General features: G+C 34.9%; 1 protein-coding gene across 4 annotated transcripts in view; it reads left to right on the top strand.

Annotated features, from left to right (window-relative positions):
- The window catches only part of LOC116174428 (TGF-beta receptor type-1), a 32,786-nt gene extending 6,000 nt beyond the window's left edge, over window positions 1-26,786 (top strand). Inside the window, exons 1-9 of one of the 4 annotated variants that reach the window (XM_031492345.1) lie at window positions 8,023-8,158; window positions 8,584-8,756; window positions 15,806-16,039; window positions 16,093-16,323; window positions 16,372-16,539; window positions 16,587-16,759; window positions 16,805-16,986; window positions 17,037-17,239; window positions 24,475-26,786. In XM_031492345.1, the coding sequence (XP_031348205.1) occupies window positions 8,741-8,756; window positions 15,806-16,039; window positions 16,093-16,323; window positions 16,372-16,539; window positions 16,587-16,759; window positions 16,805-16,986; window positions 17,037-17,220 (1,188 nt within the window). In that variant the 5' untranslated portion in view covers window positions 8,023-8,158; window positions 8,584-8,740 and the 3' untranslated portion in view covers window positions 17,221-17,239; window positions 24,475-26,786. Of the gene's footprint in view, window positions 1-7,289; window positions 7,448-8,006; window positions 8,159-8,583; window positions 8,757-15,805; window positions 16,040-16,092; window positions 16,324-16,371; window positions 16,540-16,586; window positions 16,760-16,804; window positions 16,987-17,036; window positions 17,240-24,474 lie in introns of those variants that run through there. The other 3 variants (XM_031492343.1, XM_031492342.1, XM_031492344.1) reach the window with 3 other exon arrangements.

Raw genomic sequence — 26,786 nt, 5'->3', positions numbered from 1 at the left:
TTAAGCAGTTTTTAATCTTTTCATGAAAGTTAGATGGCGTATTGTTCTTCATTATGTATCTGTGGTTAAAATAGTTTTTGTCAAATTTACTAATCCTTTGTTTATTTTTTTGTAGCTACCCAATGAGCATTAGTATGCAGACAAGACGTGGGCATTTAAATGTTTTGCTACAAGTGCAGTTTAATGTAATTTCAAAGTTAGGTAATTGCAGGAGATTGCACAATTACCCCCGACAATTGTATGAGAAAGAAGCAAACAAATTGACTACTGAATAGTTTTATTCTCCCGTTTATTTATAACTCTGTAGATAATAATGTATTATTAGCGGTCTGTGGAGTTCTAAATTTGTAGCGCAGTTTTACCTGTAATGGTTCCTAATGGGCCTTAATAAAACTGCTTATATGAAACAACTAAAGTCAAAAAATGAAATGCCCACTTCTGGGGGAGAGTAATATGCATTTTTAGCGTTTTATAACAATCCCATAAAATTGTTTGTACAGAGATGGGCAAAAGTGTGGAACCAAGTAGGAAGCTCTGGAGTTTTAAGAAATATTTAAGGTAATTATAGTAAATTCTCTTAGAAACGTTGTACTTCTAGGAATCTTTTTAAATCCTTTTTAGAGATACTCTCGGAGGTACTTATGTTTAAGAACTTTTGAATAATGCTTTAGGATCCAAAAATATTCGCCGAAATCTTTTTAAGATTTTTCTAGATTTCCCAGAAACTTTTTGAAAATCGCCTTTTCTTCTTTGAAACATGTTTTTGGGTTTCAGAAATATTTTTAGGAAACTTCATTTTAGACGGCCTAGTAATAATTTATTTATTCAAAAATAAACGAATGTAGCATGCTTCCGCTTCCACTGAACACTTTAAAAATGGAATACAGAATTCCGTGAAATGTTTCGTCAGAGGAAGTGCGACGCTTAATAGGCTTCCGGCGTGCGTTCACTTAAAATTAAGATCCCTTAAATTAAATCTGAACTAATTATACCTACAATATGTGTATTTTTAAATACACCCGACACTTCATTCTAAACTTATTTGCTTCGTTTTTAGGTTGACAAAGATGGCAAGTACAAATCTACTAACTAGACTAATTTGATATTTATTTAAACAGTATAATGAAAAGTTGTGTGCAATGGATTTTACAAAGTGGTAATGATTTCTTTCAGACCGATTTGTGAGGAAATATATTCATCTACTGATAATATTTACATAATTTACTCTACTGAAGTGATGATTAATTCATGGTTGTTTAGCTAACGCTGATTTTGCAATTCCAATTTGTTCTGTTTAAAAAATAGTAAACACAGTCTTATAATTACAGTAGTTTCTTTCGAAGGCCACCAATAATTTCCCCGCGTGATTTTGTTTCTTTACTCTATTAATTGGGGCAACAAAGAAAAGCGGTTTTAAGGTGAAATTCATGCATTTCCTATACCTGACTTCAGACACAAACATCGAGGTTTAAGAATTCAGATTCCAGCATCCAGTTTGAAGCGTTACATTCACGTTTTATACTTCCAGTTTCAAATTGCACTTTCAAGTTTATGCGCAAAGGTTCAGCTTCATCGCCACTACGTTAAGTACACATTTGATCTTCCAGGTTCAAGTGTCAAGATGCAGTTTAGTGTTTTCAAGTCGAAACTTTAAACTTCAGCCTTGAAATTTCAAGTATCTCTCAACCTAAGGATCAATAAGTATCGAAAATTGAAACCTCAAACTTTAAAGCATCCAAAGGACCCAAGGAGAATATTTCAAATAACTTCGATTTGTTTAAATTCGAAGAATTGAAGTCATAGGCCATGAAATATCAGAAACGGAAGAATCCAAAGAAATGAAATCTAATAGATCTGAAGGATTAGAAAATTAAAACAATTGAAAAATCTGAAGAAGAGGATCTGAAAGAATTCGAAGTAACATAAGTTCTTCTGTAAAAAGTTGAAATTTCACATGTAATTCCACTTTACATGAAAGAAAAAAATAATTCCACCTCAAAGTTTTGGTAAATTAAAAAAATAGTCCTTTTTGGAATTTCGTAGAATCCATATAGTACAGTCAAATTAGACCAAAAAATGGGCATTCCGTACAGGGCCGCCCAGACAATTTCAGGGGTCTGGGACAAAGTAAATTTGGGGCCCTGTTTTGGAATAGAAAAAATTTCAAAGAAAATATTAATGTTAATGTGCCAACGGCAACTCTATTGCTGTTTCATTCATCCTCACAGATCCACGGCCAACACGGGGGCCCTTTGAAATCGGGGGCCTGGGGCACATCGTCCCAGTTGCCCCCCCCCCCCCCTTTGGGCGGCCCTGATTCCGTACATCAGACATGTCATCTCTAATTTTTCTTTTAAATTGTTAGGATATGAAAAATCCAAGTTTTCGACATTGAAAGACCTGTGCGAGCGACACAGCACTTGAAAATATGTCATTTTTGTTACTATTTTTTGGTTCTTGTAAGTTTTACTCCTGAAGAACCGATTTTAATGCAATTATTGTCATATACTTTTTTGAACTAGACAACATTTCTGAAAATTTAAGCCCGTAACGATCTCCTCAAGTTTAATAGTTTTCGAGATACGGCGCTTCAACTATTGGTAAATTTATTAGTTTTACAAGTTTTATCAAAATTTGCGTTTTTTCTTCGCAGAAAGTAAACTTATAAAATATGCACGAAGAATTGTCGTAAGTCGTGAGTCGTAATAAACTTGTTGAAGAAGTGATAAAAATTGCGGATAATGAAAGCAAATTAAATATTGATTTTTGTCTTTTAGTGGAAAAATGTCCATGTTTATATGATGCCTTATTCATTCAAACCATAGTGTTGTGAGTAAGGCTTTCTGCTACTGTCACAGATCTTCTATATTCGGTGTCCCTTTTGAATGGTCAAGCAAGGTCAGGCAAAAGGAACAAATTCACAGATTTTGGAATCCATGCAACAGGTAGTGGATCTTGCTGAAGAAGATGATGACAACTTTCTTATCATGGGAGATGCTGGGTATCCAGAGGATATCAACATTCTAGCTCTTTCTGTGCGGATTTATGGAGACTCCTCACCACAAAGTCCCCCCAAACGAACAAAATTATAAAAATGTTCATGAGGTTTTTATGCGAAAAAAAGGCAAATTTGATTAAAACTGAAGAATTTACGAATTTTTGAAACGCTGTATCTCCAAAACTATTAGACTTACAGAGCCGGTTAAGGGCTTGAATTGTCACACATTTTGTCTAGTTTAAAAAAGTATACGACAGTAATTGCTTTAAAATCTGTCCTTCAGAACTAAAACTAACCAAAACCTAAAAATAATAGAAAAAATTGCGTATTTTCGAGTGCTGCGTTGCTCGCACAGGTCTTTGGATGTCGAAAACTTGGTTTTTGACATCCATATTCATCCTAACAATTTAAAAGAAAAATTAGAGATGACATATCTGATGCAAGGTATTATGATAATTTGACTGGACTAATAGAAAATAGGAAGAAACTGATGAATCTTCTAAAGAATTTGAAGAATTCCTAGAATAGGATGAATTACAAGGATTATAGCTTTAAGTCATGAATTTCAAGTAGCTTTAAAAGTATACCGCTAAACTGTATATTGAACCACACCCATAAGGCATTTCCACCGTTCCAGCTTCAAATTATAAATGCCAAGTTTCATCATTTAAATTTAACCATGATTGGCACTTTTTAAAATTAATAAGTCTTAATTTATCTTTCTGGTGCTTACATATACACTGTGTCCAAGATGAGGATGTGTATCATGGGGATCTTGGAAACCGTAGAAGATAGGAAGATGGTCAAATGCGCAAGAGTTATTATATTTATTATCATGCTGTAAAGATAATCCAGAAAATTCCTAGTTCTTTCGAAGATTATTTCTTACAGCATGATAATAACTCTTTAATTGCGCATCTATTCCTATCTTCGTATCTTCTACGGTTTCCAAGATCATCATGATAGACATCCTTATCTTGGACATACTGTGTATGTTTCGCCCATGCAATTACTACGGCCATTTTCAAATCCTGAATTTTTAAAATATCAACCAATGAAACCTTCAACAATTTCCAAAATTGTTTATATTTCCAACATCCTTAGAACATTTTCAAAACTTATACATTTCCAAGTTTTGAAATATTTAAAAAATTTCCCACACTCATAAGATTCAAGCTTCAAACTTTAGCCAGATTTATTAAGAATGTTTTACTTCAATTAATCCAATGGCTAAGGTTTAGCCTTCCTATTCTGTTTTGCATTTTCCAAAATTGTATAGATTTCCAAAATTATTGAAGCATTTCCAAAGCTTTCCACACATTTCTAACATACCCTATACATTTTTGAAATATTTCCAAAATTTGCCACGCTTGCAAGATACAAGCTTTAAATTTAAAATTTTAGTCTGATTCGTCAAGCATTTTTTAGTTTAATTCGAGGTTTAATTCATCGCCGGCCTGTGTGGTTCGAATTCAGGTAAGGGAATGGATATTCTAAATGTATAGAGGGTTGGGTTGGTAGAGGAGCCTTGGCTGAAACCCCGCTTACTCAAAAATGCAAAATAAAGTAAAAAAAAAAAGAAATAAAATCACATGGAGAAGGTTTAGCGTGTTCCTCTTCTGTCTTTCATTTTCCAAAATTTTCTACATTTCCAAAATCATTGAAACATTTCCAAACCTTTCCACACATTTCCAGGATACTCCTTATATTTTTGAAATATTTCCAAAATTTCCTACGCTCACAAGATTCAAGCTTTTCAAACTTTTTGTCTAATTCATTAAGCATTTTTAGCGCATTTTCCAATTCATGCTGGAAGGCGCTATTATAGCCACTCTCCGTTCATCCGAGGTCGAAGCTACTGCAATTTTCAATATATTTAGTTTGCTCTTTTTGAATTCAGTAGCTTATAGCTCTGGCACTTGAGCCAAGAAAAATCTCGACGGTTAATGTGCGCATGCGCAGGCTGCGCAATATCAACTTTCTTATTTACTAATATATCTTGTTGAAATTTTATCCACAGATGCTTCTAGTAAAGGGGAACATATTGGATATAGTCATTGAATAAGCACTTTAAAGAAGTATAACTACATACGAAAACCTGAAATTGGTGTAAGGTGTGTTGCATACACTGCAAAGTGGTTAATTACCACAAATATTGAAGGATATTTGGCCTCGGGTGGTAAATAATGACTATTTTAAACAGGGAAACCAGTTATACTTAGGGGTCCTTTGTTTTCCTTGTTTATCAGAGTTGAACAGTGTTGTCATATTTACCAGATCCTTACATGGAGCTAGGTAAAGTTTGATTGTTTATTATGTAAAGATAATGGTCCTTAGAACAGTTCTTGTTGTTTTCTTATTGTTTTCTTATTAGATTAAACTACATTTTTTACTTTATTTATTGTTATGATCTTACATTTCAGATTGATCCTCCCTTACATAATATTGTTATTGGCATTGAATAAAAGCTGATTCAATATTTTTATGTATTATTCAAACTCAAAGCGCTTGCTAAAAATCTGGCAACATTGGAATGTTAAAGAAGTAAAGAAATCTGCAAAGTCGGTAACTAGCTTTAAATTTGTGGTTCACTTTCCCCCACAACAGAGGGACGACAGAATCCTGGGCAGATTTTCTTATTTCATCAGTTAACACGGGCGTTATACTTAGGGGTCCTTTGTTTTCCTTGTTTATCAGAGTTGAACAGTGTTGTCATATTTACCAGATCCTTACATGGAGCTAGGTAAAGTTTGATTGTTTATTATGTAAAGATAATGGTCCTTAGAACAGTTCTTGTTGTTTTCTTATTGTTTTCTTATTAGATTAAACTACATTTTTTACTTTATTTATTGTTATGATCTTACATTTCAGATTGATCCTCCCTTACATAATATTGTTATTGGCATTGAATAAAAGCTGATTCAATATTTTTATGTATTATTCAAACTCAAAGCGCTTGCTAAAAATCTGGCAACATTGGAATGTTAAAGAAGTAAAGAAATCTGCAAAGTCGGTAACTAGCTTTAAATTTGTGGTTCACTTTCCCCCACAACAGAGGGACGACAGAATCCTGGGCAGATTTTCTTATTTCATCAGTTAACACGGGCGTTATACTTCTTTAAGGTGCTTATTCAATGATATAGTCAAAGTGCGGATGCGCAGACTACACAATGCCAACTATACACATTTTTTTTTCAAATTTTAACCACAGATGTTTCTAGTAAATGCAAACATATCGCATATTGCAGTTGTGCGCATGCGCAGATTGCTCAATGCCAACTTTCTTATTTATGGAGACATTTAATTGACAATAATTGGTTGAAAAATACACCAAAGAAATAATTCGTCTGTAACACGGAATCTGAAATAATATGTACCAGTTGTAAAACAATATTGTGTATGTCAGAGAATTTAATGTAAAAAACAGCGCGATTTTTATCTTTACTAGTCTTAAAATCATTTTTCTTTATTACCCGTGACTGAATTGTTTTTGACATTGGCCGACTTGCTTGGCAGAGTAATGTGAATGCTCTACGGCACTGCGTTCGGGCATGGATTTTGTGTAGAGCGGATTAGGTTGACTGAAATTCTGTTTATTCAAAAATAAAGGAAAATAAAAAACCTCGAGTTTTTATATTGAGAGGTACAAGTCGCCATACTTGGTGAAGATGTGGAGGAAATTTGAAGGTATTGTTTTATTTGACTTTATTGATTACTTAGGTAGTCGCCCAAATCACAGTAGTCAGACCACCACACTCATTTCACAGCACAGTAAGTGCGACTTGGGAGGGGGTGGGGGTGGGATTGGGTAAGACTATTTTTTATTTATAAATATAAAATACAATATAAATAATTAATTTCATATGCTTATTTGAAATAGGCGGCGTCTATAAAGTCTATAAAGTAGATCGAATGGGGAAAGTTTGACTGATGACCATACCAAAAAATAGGTTTCGCTTGGAATAATCATCAGTAGTACTTTTACACCAATGAAGAGAGATACACTATTTTTGTATCAACAATAGTATATAGGATGTTTCAAAATATTTGATACTGTGAAGGTTGCAAAATTATGTACGGTTTTACAACAGTGTTCATTTTTTAATAATTTAATGTGTACAGGGTGATTAGATGCTGCTTACTTGCTGGGTCAGTTAAAAAAGATTTATTTACAGGATGAGGCAGAGTAAGGTAAAAAATGGCGAAGTGCGTCAGACATAAGTGTTACTTTTATTTATTTTTACTGAATGTTTTTGATGTGCACTAACTGGTATATTGAAATGAACATTAGTTGCCTAAACCGAAGCAACTATTTTCCTCCCGAGAGCTCGAAATGGTGTCGACGCGCTGCTACAGCAGAATCGGCTCAGATTTGTTGCAATCACGCCGATATGTGTAATGCGGATTTAAGGGCGGAACTTGTTCGTCCCCGTTCTTATTTAAATCAAGGTAACAGGTAACCGTGTGATGCCTATTTTATATAAACAAGGCTAACCTTATGTTGTCGTTTTGTTATTAAAACTATAACTAATCCGTATTTCGTACAAACGGTGAGTATTTGTGTGATTAATTCGTTTGCTTTTAAAGAGACAAACACTTTAACCGCTCTTGGCCGAAAAGTTCTTTGTTGTGAAGCTAAGGTTAATGCGAAACATTCCCGGACCCTTACCCTCCTTCCTCTTCAGAAGTTTATATCATGGAAGAGCTTCGAAATAATCGTTCACCAATAACACTAAATCCAATCAACTCCCTAAAAGACTGGCTAATGCCAATTTCCACACTAGACCACAACACACAATGTGCTATGGTCGTAAATGTGTGGTTTGTCCAATAGTTTCGATAGTACACTTTTCTATTTAGCAGAATCAGTCTTGTTGAGTATCGTAAGCAATGAAAAGTGTACTACGAATAATTAAAATATTGTGATAACTATAGGAGTTTCAAATTAAAATTTATTCATTCGTTTCTGAATTTTGTATCGTAAATTAAACACAATTTGGCAATTTAGGTGCCTGGAACGGAATCTCCAAATTCCTCATGATAATCCTTTGTTCTGTTATCGACAGAACCCTCTCAATAATACATTTGTTATGGAGTGCTGCAAAAACGAAGATTTCTGCAATGTGAACCTTCAACCTAAACTATTACCTAAACCCCAAGGTAACTGCCTACGCTGCTACTATAAATTACTTACGCACTTCCAATGCACTATCTTCTGTATATATTTATCTTTTTTTTGCAATGCTCATCGTAGTGCATCTAATGCACCTTTTGTATCAAAATGATCTTTTTTCAGTGTTCTCGAATTGCATTTAAAATACAAATCTGTACAATTAAAACACAATGACGATTAAATTTCTACGATATGCATTTTAAATTCAATTTTGCGACACCATGTAGGTGGCAGCACTTCTTTTACACGGTGGCAGACTTCTCTCTGTATATAACCCGCTACTTTTAATTACCAAATAGTACTAATTAGACGATTAATTTTCAGGAAATGCGTTAGATTGTAATTTTTATTTACTTTTTTTGTTGTTGCTTCTTTTCTGTACCTATGTTTAAAACATTTTGCAATTTACTAGATGTTTGGATCAGAAAAATATTTATTTCCATCCCAGTAGTCAAAATTCCGATTATTGCAAAGAGACTGTGGTTTTATACGAACATCACACGATCGAAAAGCGAGCGTCAGATTGCTGCGACGATAGTGATTATTGTAACGAGAGGTTAGCTCTTTCAATGTCGCTACCACCAGGTTAGAATTGAAAGTAATAATAAAGGTTTTTACACGTTTGTCTTTGGTCCATTTTTTAAGCTACAGCAATTTAATCTACACATCTTTGTAGTATTTCAATTTGGTGACAAAAATATACAATGTGAATCTTATAACGTGTCTTAAAGAGGTTAAGTATTGAATCTTGATCTAGAACAATACAATGAAGGGGTTTTTTAGAAGAAGATAATATTTAAAAGTGGGAAACATAAAAAAAATGAGTGCATAGTATTGTAAGTATTGATTGTTAAAAATAATTGATTACTTTGATTAATCAAGGAATATGTAAACGAGTAGAGTAAATGGAATGTGGGACTGCATCACTTTTTCTCGGCAACCACAACATATACGACAATCGAATTGATTTTAAAAAAATGTTTCTAAAACTCCTACCGCCAGATGGCGCAACTCTAAACAGTGTGCGAAAACCGTTGAACATAAAAACTAAATCTTAGTTTTCAAAATTTAAAAAAGTCAGCTGCAATACTTGGTTAGATTTTTCTGTCGAGTAAAACATGACATAAGAAAAATACTTCACCAAGAGTGAGGAGTAACAAAAAATTCTGACTTCCGTTTAGAGGCTCATCATCTTGGAGTATGAATTTTTTAACAAAATCAGAAAGAGCACACCTAAAGACCTAGGTAAAGCTGCAAGTTCATTCTTTGCATCTATTGTAGCTAATGAAAAAGAGAATTATTCAAGAAACGCAAATTTTTGGGGTTTAGCTCCTAAACTATAATTGGACTTTTGGTTTATTTGGAAAAAAAATACTTATTTTGGTCCCCACTATTAACCAACTTTTTTACCTACTTTATTGTTACACCTTGTACCTATACACGGTGTCCATTTTTCGAGTGCCACTATGGGGATCTCGCTTACCTTAAGAGATAGAAAGCTGGTTAAATGGGAGCAAAGTTGCGAATTTCCCTGCTGAATAACCATCTGAAAAGAAATTTAAAATATCATCATAGTTCTGAAAATATCGCCAAAAACGAAACTTTCTGATTTTCGTTTTTAATTTTTTCATCAACTACTATCGGAGTAAAATGTAGAGTCCGCTGGCTTTAAACGGTTATAAAAAAAAACTACCCAACCGATTTTTATCAAATAAAGCGTAATAGAATCGTCAACTATTTCTACTTATCCGTACGTAATGTCATATTTCTTGTTAAATTTGGGAAAATGTGATAGTGAAATATGTACGGGAAAGCGCGCTTTTTCAATGAAAGTATACGAACTCAGAACTTTAGGATTTAATTACAAAAAAGTATTCACTCAAATGGAATAATCGCAAAGTTGTACCTTGCAGCAACGTTGCGTATAAAGCGGCACACACGCTAAGTACACGGTAAAATAATATATGCATGAAATTGTTATTGTGTATTAATCATGTTTGCCGCACATCACACATGAAAACCGCAGGTTATTATTCATCTTGTTTCGTACGTAGAATATTAGCTAATTTACACAAAAACAAACATCCACAAGTTGTTTTCAGACAATATGTACGCATTTATGACGTTTGCTATTTTATTAATCTTATAAAAAAAGAATGAAGTCGTTTCCTTCAATAATAGCTGCGTTGCAATGTTTTTGCTTTTCCGCTAATTACGCAAAAAGGGAACAAGATATTTCCATAATTTTTTCTACAATAGCTACAGCATGAATTGGGTTATGTAATACCCGAAATGTATGAATTTTCGTGGAAAAATAAACTATTTATGGACCTGTACAACAACGACAAATCACACATTTTAGAGTACTTTTTTGTGAGGAAAATTCGATAACGTAAAAAGTCCTGGCAGCAAAAATTTACAATTTACGTATGTTAACAACAACTTACCAATTGATACATTTTACTCCGATAGTAGTCGTACGAGACATTTCTAATTAACACATTATTCGAACACTTTTCAATGGAGATTTCGAATGTGACATCTCGTTTTAAATAACTTAAAATGACAGAGAAACACGTGGCAACTTTAGTTTTTCTTATGGGCGCCATTTTTACTTTTGAGATTTTAAGATTACGTCTTTTTTTCTCTTTGCGACGATATATCACACTTGGTGGTTCAGTATCACATTTTTCCTAAAATACAATTTTTAATTTTTTGGGAAGAGTGCTTTGGAAAAACAAAACGTTCTTTTATTGTGAACAAAAGTTTGACAGTTTGATGCATATGTCCGGTTGCAGCGTTGACATCAGGGAACTAGATGTGTTGAGAAAATTCGATTTTCATATGAACAGAATTGAACCTTCGTTTTGCAAGAAAATTATAATTCAAATTAGAACAAAATACATAACAATAAATAATATTTTACCAATAAAACTAGCACAAACGTAAATGACACTGCTTGAAATAAGTCAACATTTTCTTCACAACAAAAGAACGTTTTGTTTTTGCATAGCACTCTTCGCATAAAATGAAAATTGTATTTTTAGAAAAAATGTGATACTGAACCATCCATGTGTGATATATCGTTGTAAAGAGAAAAAAAGACCTAATCTCAAAATGTCAAAATCCAAAACGGCGCCCATAAAAAAAACTAAAGTTGCCACGTGTTTTTCCGTTATCTTGAAAGTTATTAAAAACGGGATGCCACATTCAAAATCTCGATTAAAAAGTGTCTGATTAATGTGTTAATTAGAAATGTCTAGTACAATTAGTTTACCATGAAAAAGTTAAGAATAAAAATCAGAAATTTTCGATTTTTTGCCATATTTTCAAAACTATTGAAGATATAAATTTCTTTTTAGATTATTATTCAGCACGAAAATTCGCAAATTTGCCCTAATTTAACCAAGTTTCTATCTCTTAAGATAAGCGAGATCCCCATAGTGGCACTCGAAAAATGGACACCGTACTGTGTCCAAGATAACGATGTCTATTATGGGGATCTTCGATACCATTAGAGAAAAGTTGCGCAATAAAATCAAAAAAATTCCGATTTCTTCCCAAGATATGCGGGATTTGCCGATTTGGTTTTTATGTTTTTGTTATTTGAACAGATACAAAAAAAAAATGGAAAATATTCTTATTCCCACTTTTTGAGCTCGAGAGAGATCATCATAAACTCTATTTTTTTTATAGGGCCTGTAAAAAAAGTACATCCTGTATATTTATAGCATTTTTTATTACGAATACTATGCAGGTACGTCACACAAAAAAAGCAAAGGTTCAACAGGATGGTGCACGCGCTCACAACGCCGAGAATATTCATTGGACAAATTTTGGAAAATGGAAAATTTCTCCGATAGGTATATATTCTTGAACGATCAGGGCGTTATGCGTGGGTGTATCATTCTGTTGAAATCAACAGCTTCAGGCTTTTGGTTTTTTTTGGGTGCCCTATATTGTTGTATCAGTAATAAAAAATTCTACTCAATACAGTATGTACTTTTTTTACGGACCACATAAAAAATAATTCTCCGAAACGAAATGTTACATTGAAAAACTCTCAACGCCATCTTCCATCTTGTAGAGTAGCAATGAGAAAGTAGTGTTTTTCTTATTTTTTGGTGTCATCAGAAAAACATGAAAATGAAATTGGGAAATTCGGAATGTTTTTTGGTTTTCTTTAAAGCAGGATAATAAGTCGTTAATTGCGCATCTTGTATGTAATTTGACCAACGTCATATCTTCTGTGGTTTCGGAGATCCCCATGGTAGATATTCCCATCATGGACACAGTGTGTAGACACTTTCTCGTTTACAATACATCGTTTGAACACAACTGGTGATTTCAAGTGATTTCAATTCTTTGTAAGAGGCTGTTCCAACTAAGCCCATATGACGCCAGTGATTCAATCGCAAGACTGTCCAAAATCTGGTTTTCTGAGAGATATTTTCAAAACTTTAATCAGTTGTCAGACAATGAATTTCTAAGACGAGGCTGAGAATATTTTCAAGTGGCAAAAAGATTTCAAAAGAAATTCGTATATTTCCCAGAAATCGCCCAAGATGCCAGGGTTGTGAAGCAGTCCAACTAATATGTATGGTGTACAAAATTGTCTTTGCGGTTTCCCTAGCAGTTTGGGCTTTGTGTGCTGTACAGGGTGGTTCAAATTGGGATCTCCGCGACGGTGAGAAGTACATTGCAAGTTAAATGGGGGCATCTTTATGTGACTAAAAACCGTTTTTGAAATTTTTGAAAAATCTGAAAATCACCAAAAAACTGAAAATGTTCAATTGATGGACGGTTCCCGTGGGCACCTTCTATGGTCACTTTTTTTTTCGAGAGTCTGAATCTGTTATCAGAATTTGCATAACACGCTAGATGTAGAAGCTACATGCTACTACTTTCTTATTTCTTATGGGTGCCATATTGGATTTTACGGAATGAGAGCACAAAAAACGAAAAATAATGACGTGTCACACTCATTATACAAATTTACAAGAAAAATTTCAAAACCAAATGTTTTTACACTCATTTCTCAACAATTCGTTCATGGGTAACTAGATCTGGCTGAATCAACACAGTTATGATCGCGATGCATTCAAATGAATTTCTCTTTTTGCCCTCTCATTCTGTAAAAATCCAATGTGGCGTTCATAAAAAAAGAGTTGCTGTCGAGTTACCTTTGGAATTTTTGTTTACATGGAAAATCATATTTAACTTGAACTTCCAAAGGCGACTCGACGTAAATCCGAGCGTCTCAATCCTTTTTTGATCGCCCGTTAGTAACTTATAGCTTCTACATTTAGCGGGTTATGGAAATTCTGATAACGGATTCAGATTCTCTGAAAAAAGTAACCACAGAAGGTGCTAACAACAATTTCAAACGTGTTTTTTTAGTCACAAAAAGGACCTACACTATTGAACTATCCTGTACAGCTTGTCCCAATAAGAATAACTTTTTTATCCGTAGGAAATAGTTTTCCTTCTCTTTCTAAGAAGCTTTGGTCGCGCTTGGCAGTTTTGACACAGTAACGTGGCAACCCCGCAATTGTAAATGCGACTCAATTCGTTTTTGCGAGGGTATCTCGGTTATTTTTGAAAGTATAAAAAAAATACTCCACTTGAGATCTCCGTAACGGTGAGAGATGCGGTATAGTTGCCCCCTTTTGTGACTTAAAAAAACGTACCTATTTGAAATTTTTGAAAAATCTGAAAATACTGCGATGTGATAAAAACTGAAAATGTCAAATGTAGTTTTCATTTTCCCTAGTTCATACGGCCGGAATTGAACGGTTCTCGTTAGCACTTCCTATGGGCGCTTTTTTTTAGGAGAATCTGAAGCCGTTGTCAGAATTTGTATAACACGCTAGATGTAGAAGCTACAGGCTACTTATTTCATATGGATACCACATTGGCTTTTTACGGAATGAGGTAGAGGCCAAAAAAACGAAAAATAATGACACTAATAATAATGTCACACTATACTTTTACATAAATTTACAAGAAAAATGTCAAAATCAAATGTTTTATATTAATTTCTCAACAAAACATCCATGGTTAACTAGATCTTACTGAACCGATGTGACTGTGATGGCGATGCATTCAAATGAATTTCCTTTTTTGTCCTCTATTTCATTTAGTCAAAATCGCAATGTGGTGCGCCCATAAGAAATAAGAAAGTAGTAGCTTGTAGCTTCTGCATCTAGCGTGTTATACAAGCGCCCATAGGAGGTACTAACGGGAACCGTTCATTTCCCGCCGTTTAAACTAGGGAAAATGAAAACGAAACTTGACATTTTTAAGTTTTTTGTTATATCTCATTTATTTTCAAAGATTTTTCAAAAATTTTAAATGCTTTTTTAGTCACAAAAAGAAGAAACTTTGCCCTTATTTAACCTACACTGTATCTCACCGTTACGGAGATTCGAAGGGTGAGCCACGAATTTGAACCACCCTGTACATATTTGCTTTTCCAACATTTCCTGTACAGGGTTATTCTGTGTATTTAGACAGCGCGTTATTATTGGAGATAGATAAGAACTTTAAATACAATCATAAATATCTCTAGAAAATGTAAAGTAAAAAAAAACATAAATATCGTAAAGTGAGTAAAAAATGCAAATTTGGTAAATTTTTAATTGAACGCCCTGTATATTTTTAAAAAATTAAATAGATCTTTTCTTTCCGATTTCAAAAATATATAATATGTTGACATTCGCTTTGGCCATACAGTAGGCGCTTCGTACTCCGGCACTCTATCATAGATTCCTACAGTAAAAGAGTACTATAGGAGGTCTATAATCCGACAATCGCTCCATAACTCGGATTATAGTGTGGGTCAGCTGAATCGCTAAATCCCGGACTACTTGGTGTGTCAAGCGCAACTGTGATGATTAGTAATTCTGTACCTTACTTAAAGTGTGTAGCCAGTAGATGGCGACTGCTTGGAGAACCAACTTGCTGTGAGCATAGTCAAAGCCTAAAGCTAAGATTCTGTGTACAAGAGGTCCATCCTGCTTTTGATGTAGATAAGCACTTGACAATTGACATCTCTTGCAAAGTGTCTATTAAATGAAAGGTAACTATTGCTGACAATATCGAGGGTTTGTACAAAAAATTGAGCTTGATTGGTAGGCCCTTTTCTGCACGTGGTGACGTTCGGGCTTTAATTATCAAACATTGTAAGATTCACAAGCAGTAGTTTTCACTTGCTCTCTGAGAATGTGTAGATTAAATTTGTATTGTTGTCAGCAGTTGGCATTATTATCAATGGGGATACCAAAAAAGTGACCATTACATATGCAGGGGATACAAAGAATGATAACTGGAAAAAACATTAACCTTTAACTTTTTTTCAGGATTTATCTATCAGGTGTTTCAACTTTCATTCACGTGCACGCTTCGAGAAAAATCTAATATCCTATAATGTACAATTAGCTTTGCTTTATTTAGCTTCGGGTATGTGTTTATATTTTTCTAACGCTTCCTTAACGCATGGATGGTAGTTTCATGATCGCATGCTGCTACTTTTTATATAAAACTTACGCAGGCTGTTTCAAAACCATAACTAACGTTTTGAAACTCCCTGTACTTACATTTAAAATTCTTTCTGACTTTTGTTAAAATAATAGACATGTCATCGGCGACGACGACAATGGGCACATTGGAAATTGCCGCCGTTATTGTTGTGCCTACCGTAATCATTTGTGCAATCGCCTTGGGTTTCTACTACTACTGGCAGCGGAAGTGCTCAACCCACCATCACTTGGGCCTCGAGGATAGCATAGAAGCTCCCGACCATCCAATACTGAACGGAGTTAGCTTGAAGCACATGATAGAAATGACTACGAGCGGTAGTGGTTCTGGTAAATAGGTACGAAATGTCCGACGGGTTTTTACAATTGGTAACTCACCGTAGGTTTACCATTGCTCGTTCAGCGTAGTATAGCACGTCAAATACAACTCGTCGAGATAATCGGGCAGGGAAGATATGGAGAAGTTTGGAGAGGTCGGTGGAGAGGCGAAAACGTAGCTGTTAAGATTTTTAGTTCTAGAGAAGAGAGATCTTGGTTTAGGGAGGCGGAAATTTATCAAACGGTCATGCTGCGACATGACAATATTTTGGGCTTCATCGCCGCAGATAATAAAGGTCTGTTCTCGGTATCGTTCCGAGTCCTCTCATCACCATGCATTTTAGACAATGGTACGTGGACCCAGCTTTGGTTAATTACGGATTATCACGAGTACGGGTCGCTTTTCGATTACCTCGGTAGGAGTACTTTCGATACCAGCGCCATGATACGCATGGCGCTTTCTATTGCTACGGGTCTTGCTCACTTACATATGGACATAATGGGAACTCAAGGTCTGTATCTGCCTTAACGAGTGTGACCTTAGTAACGATTTATCTAGGAAAACCGGCGATAGCGCATCGTGATTTAAAGTCAAAAAATATCTTAGTGAAGTCGAACGGTACGTGCGCTATCGGTGACCTTGGCCTTGCTGTCCGACATGATGTTACCACAAATAGTGTTGATATACCTCTTAATAATCGTGTAGGAACTAAAAGATATATGGCTCCAGAGGTAAGCAACTTTGTGATGGCAACCAATTTCTAACGCATTGTGCAGGTTTTGGACGAGAAAATGAACACAGAACAGTTCGACTCGTTCAAAAGAGCCGACGTCTACGCGTTAGGTCTTATATTTTGGGAGATCGCGCGCAGGTGTAACGTGGGAGGAATATATGACGAGTATCAGCTTCCATTTTACGACGCCGTACCTTCAGATCCCACCATCGAAGAGATGAGGAGGTAAGACGCATTCCCCAAATCGACCGTCACTGATCACTGTTGCATTGCAGGGTGGTTTGTGTAGATCGACAGAGGCCTAATATACCAAATAGATGGCAAAGTTGCGAAGCTTTACATGTGATATCAAAACTAATGAAGGAGTGTTGGTATCACAATTCGAACGCGAGGCTAACAGCCTTGCGAATTAAAAAGACTCTTGCAAATTATAGAGCGTCGGAAGAACTCAAAATATGAGATTCAATGTTAAATTAGGGTAAGTATATTGTTCAGTTATGGGGAAACCGTTAATTGAAGTTATTGAGGTGATACATTAGTACCTACTCGTATGTGATTTTTGTAATATTAATAAATGTCACCCATATGAAGAGGAGAAGTGGTTCAAGGATCGATTTCTGAGGCACTCCTCAAAACAAAATTGTTGTTGTAAGCAGATCACAGGGTATTCATTAGTCATTTCCACAGATTGTCTGTTGGCATAGGTCAAACGCCTAAAGTTGCAGTATGGCTTAAGAGGGGCCTTTAAAACAAGTTGCCAGATTTTGCCAAGCGCGGCGCTAAAGTCGGTAAAAATCGATATTTTTCATGAAATTTCAGTCAGCAGATTCGATTGTCATTATAATGGTAACACCTACCGCTTCCCCATAGAGGCCGCCTAAACTTTAGCGCGTTTAAAGTCACTAGATATCAATCTTAGACTCTCTAAGATCGCAATCATCCGCTATTTTTGGCAAAAAAGCAAGTGGTATTTATTATTGGTGTGAGTAATCACACTGGACACATTTAACATTCTTGGTGATAACAAGCGCCATCTTGGGGAGAATACCTGAACTTTGATAGGTTTGCCAACATGGTTGATTATTATTCGATGTCAATGTCAGATGGTTTTAACCACATTACTCGTTTATTATCAATTTTTGCGAGATGATATTTGGGCAATTATGACTAGTAGAATCAGAATTTATCCTCTTATTTGCATGATTTTCAGTAATACGAGAGTAATGTGTCTAATAAATATACCTAACTTTGGAATTATGGCGCCATCTTGCGGGGTATGTGTTTTAAAGGGATCTCTTAATCATACACGGGGAGAATTAATCGGAAAGTTACTTTGGGATGTGTTGGGTCGGTTTTTCTTGTCTTAGGTAATTAAATTAATGTGATAATTTGATTAATCTTTTGGAACTTATGGCCATATGCACCGAAAGTTTAAGCAGAGCTTAGTTTAAGTGTAGTTTGATATCCATAGTAATGATTATTGGGACAATGGTTGCCATGGATTTTAAGCTAGGCTTAAGTTAAGCTCAGCTTAAATTTTTCGGCGCATACGGCCATTAGTGTTGTTGTTACACAGCAGGCTACAAGTGGGTGTATACCTAACATTAACGCATTGGCCATTTCCCATATCATCACAATATCGCACCTCATCTGCATTTGATGTAAGACGTTGAGGGCGATAAAGGGCTCTTCAGATGTTTTTCTTGATTCTAAATAGACTAATGTAAGATTGGCGGACAAAATTTGAGCAAATCTCACTGTATTTCTCCGTGGTGGTGTGGGTCATGGGGAGGGAGCTTACATTTCGGCTGTATTCCTCAATTCTGGATTGACCTGGCAGTCGAGAACCAAGCAACATGGAATGAGGCGGCTTTGTTTCGCTGGGAGCCGAATTCAACGGATTTTTATCATTGAAGTAGTGTCACCTGACAGTACTGTAGTAGGTGATTTTTGAGCTGTATTGTAATGTGAAAGCACAGCTTACTTTTGATGAAAGTTCAAAATTTTACATAATATTGCAATGAAGGTAGGTTAGGTTACATGCCAATATACGTCAATGCAGTGTTTTACCCCAAGAGGCGGGGGATAAACACTGCGCGCGTAGATCGGCGCAAATCGTTCCCATCAAGAGAGTTGTGCAGCTGGATAGTAAGTAAGGTGTGCCTATATACCTTCTGTACTCTTGGAGCCACCCCCAAAACTGAAACGATAGTTAAGCTCGAACATCAGTTAGTGAACAAAATTCGGCTAAAATAAACCCATAAAGAGCGGCTAAAAAAGCGGCAGAGCACCTCGGTGTGATCCCACGGAGTCATTGGATTTGACCCATTTTTAATTAGCTTGTTACATATGGCATATATGTTAACTGTGCAAAGTTTGAACCGAATAGGTTCAAGCGTATGCCAGAGACAGAGCGCTGTGATCCTACGGGGTCATTGAATTTGACCCATTTTCAATAGACTTGTTACATGTGGCATATAAGGCGACTGTGCAAAGTTTCAACCAAATACGTTCAAGCGTTTGGCAGGGACAGAGAAGCGTGACCCCACGGGGTCATTGGATTTGACCCATTTTCAATAAACTTATTACATGTGGAATATAGGTCAACTGTAGAAAGTTTGAACCGAATAGGTTCAAGCGTTTGGCAGAGACAGAGAGGCGTGACCCCAAGGGATCATTGGATTTGACCCATTTTCAATAGGCTTATTACCAGTGGTATATTGGTAAATGACGGTAAAGGTATACGCAGGCGTCGGTTTAACCGGAAGGAGGGGTGTGTGTAAAATGAGTCCTGTCATGTGGAGGGGGGGGGGGCTCCATTTGTAATTTTTTACAAAACAGGTTTATTGTTTTATTCTTTGAGTTCTAATAATAACACAACGTAACAACAAACATGTTTGAAACTATACAGGGTGTCTTAAATTGAATAGGATAGCAGATAGCATGGCTATCTTTGTTATTTCTATACTTACAGATTCGGTTAAATTGGCAAAGGATTGGATATTCCGATGCGATATTTTGAAAAAAATAAATCGTTTCATAGATAATTCAAAAAAAGTGAAAATGGCAATTTTTAAAAAGTTTAAATATTTTAGTAAAGCTCAATTTACATTATACTTTTTTCGTCTAGAAACTTTGACTAGAACTTGTACTAGATGAACTTGTTAAAATTTTGACAATGTAAATCAGAAAATTCCGTCCAAGTTTCTAATCTAGAAACTAGATCTGAAACTAGGTCCAGACCCATTTTCCATCCAACTTTCATACTTGTGACTTGCGCACTAGCACCAAATTAGAACAAATTCCGTGCTACCAACAACTTTATTTTTATACTCTTGAACATAACCTCAAATATAAGTCTCTTGAATTAGGTACATGTACATAGCAAAAATGAGTTTCTTTTGCTTGTTATTCATGGTTGTTTCCTAGCAATTTAAATTAACCTCAAAATGTACAATATTGAGATTTGTTTTCCGAAATTGGCAGCACTGCCATTGAAACACAAAAAGTCAATGCATCAAAAAGCGGTAAATTTAAATTTCTAGTATAGTGTCGAATCTAGCACAAATTCTAGTCAAAGTTTCTAGACGAAAAAAGTATAATGTAAATTGAGCTTAACAAAGAGCTATCAAAAAAGTTTCAAATAAAATTCGATGGGATAAATTCAATGAACGTAGAAAAAAATTTTTAAAATGGAGGTTTCCGAGATATTGACTTCAACTTCCTTATTTTAAATGGACGCCATATTGGATTTTTATGTCACTCGATAGATAAAAAAATTACAAAACCAGTGATACTAAATATTTCATCTGGGAATCGACCTTACATTTTTGTATTTCTTATAGCAATAATTCCATGGCTGTGTCGATGGTGACTATGGGAGACAATAAACGAACGAATTTGGTTTCAATCATAATCAGCTATGGTGTTTAGTATCACTGGTTTTGTAATTTTTTTTATCGGGTGACGTAAAAGTCCAATATGGCGTCTATTTAAAATAAGGAAGCTGATGTCAAATCTTGGAAATCGTCATTTTAAAAATTTGTTTTCTACGTTTATTGAATTTATCCCATCGCATCTTGCGATCTTTTATTTGAAACTTTTCGACAGCTCTCTAAAATAAAATATTTGAATTTTTTAAAAATGGCGATTTTCACTTTTTTCCAATTATCTACGAAACGAATTGTTTTTTTTTCAAAATATCGTATCGGAATATCCATCAGCATCAAAAACTACACAACTTTGCCAAATTAACCGAATCTGTAAGTATAAAAATAACAAAGATGGCCATGCTATCCTACTCAATTTAAGACATCCTGTATACATATTAAGAATTATTGTTATAAAGGTAGGTACAACATAATGTATTTTTATATCATTTCCCAAAGGAATTCGCGTGCACTATCTGCAAACATAAGGAATAAATTTTTTTGTCACCAAGATGTTATACGTAGGTACTTATGGGTGGGGGCTACAAACTGCCCGGGAACTCTGAATAAAAACTAGTACTTTTAAACGTATACGACGTATACCCGCGTATACCCTTCAATACAGCACTGCTTATTACTTGTGGCATATAGGTCAACTGTGCAAAGTTTGAACCAAATCGGTCCAAGCGTTTAAGAGTTATCGTGTTCACGGACAGACGGACACCATCGACTCCCCTATAAAGCTTGCATCGCTTTGCTCTGCCGCTTAATAAAACTGACAGTTAATTCCTTATGCCGCGTGTACACGAGGCCAATAACTGAATTCCATTAACTGGTTCCGTGTAATGCCGCGTTTACACGAGGCCAGTATACCTACAATAGCAGCTGGACTCCACTCCAGTGACTGGATTTCAGTAGCTAGTCTAGCGAATTAACGTTTACAGGAAACCAGTTCATTGGTGCCAGTTAGAATGTCGAGTTGGCCCGGTACCTTGGATCACCAGGGTCCAGTGAGGACATAAATACAGTGTTTTACCAATTACGTCACGATTTTATCACTGAATCTTGTGATATGCTCCAGGAAGAATTGGAAAAGAAGAAAGAATGGATCAGAAAATTGATGTTGAGAAAGATTCAGGCGTTGCATCATTTCAGTTGCTCAATTGGTTGTATAAACACTCTTTCTCTCTGTACCCCCACTTGTCAGGTGCCATTGTTACACAGCAGTGCACATAACCAATGTTAAACACAAGTAGATTGATACTAATTCTGTCACCCAACTGGCAGAGTCGTTCGGGCGCGGATATGTGCAGTTTACACGACGCAGTCGATCGGCGACAGTCCTCCTTTGAGTTGTGGGGGCGCTTAGCTATTGGCCCACTGGCTACTGTTGTAACCAATGGACTGGCGCGACATTTTTTGACTGAACTGGATCCTAACTGGTATTCACTGGTGTTTACACGGAGTCAGTTATTGGCCTAATGTAAACGCAATCAGTTACTATCCAGTCCAGTCGAAAAATGTCACACCAGTCCACTGGCTTCAAGAGTAGCCAGTGGGGCTAGGGATGGGCGATAACTGTTTTCACCTATCGATAAGTATCGGGTACTTACCTATCGATATATTTTACTTATCGATATGCCGATAATTATCGAAATATCGATGGTTATCGATATATCGATACCTATCGATAACTATCGAAATATCGATATGTCGATAGTTATCGATATATCGATAGTTATCGATATTTCGATAGTTATCGATATATCGATAGTTATCGATATATCGATAGTTATCGATAGTTATCGATATATGAATACTATCGATAGGTATCGATATATCGATATGTCGATAGTTATCGCTAGGGATGGGCGATAACTGTTTTCACCTATCGATATAAGTATCGGGTATTTACCTATCGATATATTTTACTTATCGATATGCCGATAATTATCGAAATATCGATGGTTATCGATACACCGATAACTATCGAAAACTGCCGCTATATCGATAAGTATCGGTATATCGATAGTTCTCGTTATGGCGATAGTTTTTAATATATAGGTATAGATATAATATTACCGATAATTTTTTTGAAAGCGTGTCTAAAAACTGCATGAGTTTACTTTTATATTTTGGCGAAAGAGCCTGACAAGACAAGAGGGCTCTTTTAACAAAATATGAAAATAACCGAATGCAGTTCTTGCAACTTTAATGGAGTTACCATATTAACTGTGCAATTATCGCAGGGCTCTTTAGCTTTCTACAATGCAATTACCGCTGTAATTAAGCGGTAATTGCACGTCTCATTTGAGAGAAATATTCGACGTATCGATAGTTATCGACAGGGATAGTTATCTTATCGAGTTTTATTAATAAAATCCATTTTCCGGTTTATTCTCGTGTAAAATGACTATTAATAGTTACTCGACGTTTCTTTGCTACCTTTATCAAGAATTTTTTGTTAGATTTCGTAAATGTCAATCAATTGAAACTGTATATCTAAATTTGAAGTGTTCTTAGCTTTTTCTGTTTTTTTGTGACTGCTCCTCTGTAACCATCAATCAGATACCGATACATAGGCCATGATTAGACCCTTTGATTGTCTTCTTTATTTTATCTAAAGAGTAGCCATTTTGATGCAACATTTTGTTCAAGTTTTTGAAGTGCTTCTTTTTTTGAGCAATCGTCAGTAAGACGAAAAGATCTATTTTCTAAAGATTTTATTACTGCGTTTATTTGGCATGGATGATGATGTGACGTAGCGCTTCTCTTGAGAAAGGGAGCAAAGTTAAGTTTCCGAAACGTCGAGCAACTAAAAATAGTAAATTTACACGAGAGTAAACCCGAAAATGGATTTTATTAATAAAAATAGTAGCGCTCGTTGAAATCTCAACAATAACATAATTTTATCGTACCAATAGTTATCGACATATCGATATATCAATAGTTATCGACATATCGATATATCAATAGTTATCGACGATATATCGATATATCGATAGTTATCGACATATCGATATATCGATATATCATATCGATAGTTATCGACATATCGATAGGTATCGATATATCGATATATCGATTATCGATATATCGATTTTTTTAGCTCTACCTATTGTTATTCGATATATCGATAACTATCGATACCTATCGATATATCGAAAAAAATTCCCATGCCTAAGTGGGGCAGTAATGCTGTGTCCTCACAGAACACTGATGATTTATAGTTCTGGGCCGACTGGAATCCAATGAACTGTCTTCATGTCAACGTTAATTCAGGTCAGCTACTGGAATCCAGCTATTGGCCTACTTACTCGCCTCGTGTGAACGCGGCATTAGTCCCCTGTCACATGGTTGCTCACAAAGGCGCAATTAATCATCTGGGTGACATAGGTATTGGTAAAGTCGAAGCGAATATTTTGAAAACAAGGTGTTGGAAGAGGGTACTCATAAAACGCAAGTGGAACGTCAGGACGAGACACATCTACTGGTCATGTCAAAACTTAATGCATTTCACGTCCATACCATGTTCTCACCTTTTCATTTGATCACACTAAAAAGCTTTTCGTTTCTATGCGGTTCTGTACGATTTCAGCGGGTAGACGGCTTTGAAAATTCCTATTTAAGTATTTCAGAGATTGTTTTCCAAATCATTGGCGAGGGTATAAAAACATCGAAAATTTGGAAAAACTTGCATATGAGCATAAGATATATACGGGGAGTGTAACAAAAATTAAATGATGTATCAGCACATAAGTAACATGCCTTTTTTTTGTTTCAGATTGTAGTGATGAAGTGATTCTTTATATTGTGTGGATGAATTGTGTATGTGATTTGTTATGGACATGTTAAAATTTATACAATATTTCTGTTGAACTGGTACCAAATATCATTCATGGTGATTTTTTATATATTCATAAGTATTACCCTGAAAAAGTCAGTTATCTCACAAGAAATACAAAAAACAGGTTTTAAACCACTGCCCTATCCATTCCATAGTTTCATAGGTTTTACCATTACAGTAGCTTCCATACATATTTTTACACATGTATAGTCTAATAGTATCTGAAATTATCGATGTTGTGATTCTGACTTCCTGAACTGTTTACGATTATAGTGCGCGTTTCTAAGGTGCGACCTTTTATACCACAATACAATCTACTGCCCGAATTGCCAAAGCAATCAAGTCAATTATTTTACATAAATATATAAACTATAACAGTGTATAATAAATAGATAAAGACAATATTTTATATCTGAACTTTTTTTTATTACATCACACCTTACGAAACGCCCATTGTAATCGGAAGATAATCATTTGGTTTGTACAAAGTACTCATAATTTTACCGCTTTTAATTCGTGATTCAATTCCTCGTTAATTTAAGTTATTTTTTTAACCATTTCACCTCCCCGAATTTACAAATCTGCAGGTGATAGTGCGCGCGTGTTTATATGTATACAGTTTGCAGTTCCTAAAGTCTATGTTTTTATTTTGTTAAATAATTATGTAATAAGTGTTATTCCTGAAATCTTTGCAAGCATTCAGCTTTATTCCATTATTAAGAGTACAAGCAAATACTGTAATAATAATAATTCTTTGTTTTGTTGATTTGTTATATACAATATATCTCATATACAAATAGATCTTGCACGATTTTGGGATTAATGAGAATGAATGGTGTTTGTTGGACGACAATGTAATTATTATATTTTGTAATATTGTAAGCCTAACGTTTTAGTTGTGCTACAAAATAACAATCGTAATATTTTGAAGGAAATTATTATGTAAACGTACTAACCGTATTAACTACGTAATTTTTTGTTTGTCAAGGTAGTCTCTATCTTTTCTATTTGCGTATAAAATTAATACATTTGGTGCTGTAGATTTAATTAACAATCTCTCCCAATTTTATCACGTTTGATGGATTATCGCGATAGTTTCGTAGTTAGTTTTTGTAAACCTGAGACTGATTGAATAGACTACAAAATTAGGAAAAAAAAAGAAACGAACTAAATCGAATGCGAAATTACAAACAAAAGATTTCTGTATGTTTTCCCACAAGTTAATCATTTTCAGTTTTGCCATTGTCAGAGCTCTTTGCACTACTTCATTTACTCATAGCATCCACAGTAGGAGATGGAACGTTTGACAATGCTATGGCAATAAATTTATTGACGCCATAGTATTACAAATACCGTAACTCGATTACCTACCTTATATGTAATAGTTCTTTAGATGGTTAAAAACATATTTTGTCAATATGTATATAATATTATATATACAGATGTAATCCACAAAATAATGGTTAACCATTAAATGGTAATATATTTTCAAGAACAGTAGTGCTGTTTGCAAGGTACAAATACATGTCAGAGTTTTATACAGAATAAAATTGTTATCAAGTTCTGCTAATCGAAACTGTGCGATCGTGTTTATATTTTAAGACAGTCAAAGTGATATTGATTTATATTATTAATTTATATTCTTCTTGTGTTATCTTTTGCATTTTATTCATACATATAATTTTACGAAATGTTGTACCTTTGAGATTTTTACTTTCTCTATAAATGCGATCAACACAATTTTTGCGGTAGAAATATAGAGATTAAGGTACACGCGTAAGTAAAATGTAAATTACAAAAAACAATTTTTACTTTATTAGAGTACAATGTTTGGCACGAAAAATTTAATGTTCCCAAAGGTACTGTAATCTCTATAGTAGTTTAAAAATTCCTCAGGATTAATGTACACACAAAAATGCAATAGTTATCTTTACTCAACAATATCTAGTGGTAGATTTTTTTTTGTTAAAAGCAAATGCTTTTTAGAATGCGAGTGTATTTTATTTTTGAAATAGTTATTCTATTTACCGGTTGTAAAATACAGAAGTTATATATTTATAGTATATTTTTCATGCTAAAATCACGGTAATAAGTAAGCTGTGTATGAAAATGGAGTTATATTGAAAGCATTTGCCTTTATGATTTTTATAACCATTTCAAATGTACAGAGATGTTTTGTGGCTTAGAACGCAAGTATATACCATTTGTAAACGTATTTAAAATTACATAAATAAACCCGTAAAACTACA

This window comes from Photinus pyralis, unplaced genomic scaffold (assembly GCF_008802855.1).
Source record: "Photinus pyralis isolate 1611_PpyrPB1 unplaced genomic scaffold, Ppyr1.3 Ppyr1.4_LG6, whole genome shotgun sequence".
Lineage (NCBI taxonomy): Eukaryota > Metazoa > Arthropoda > Insecta > Coleoptera > Lampyridae > Photinus > Photinus pyralis.
This window is presented reverse-complemented; position numbering and strand designations above follow the sequence as displayed.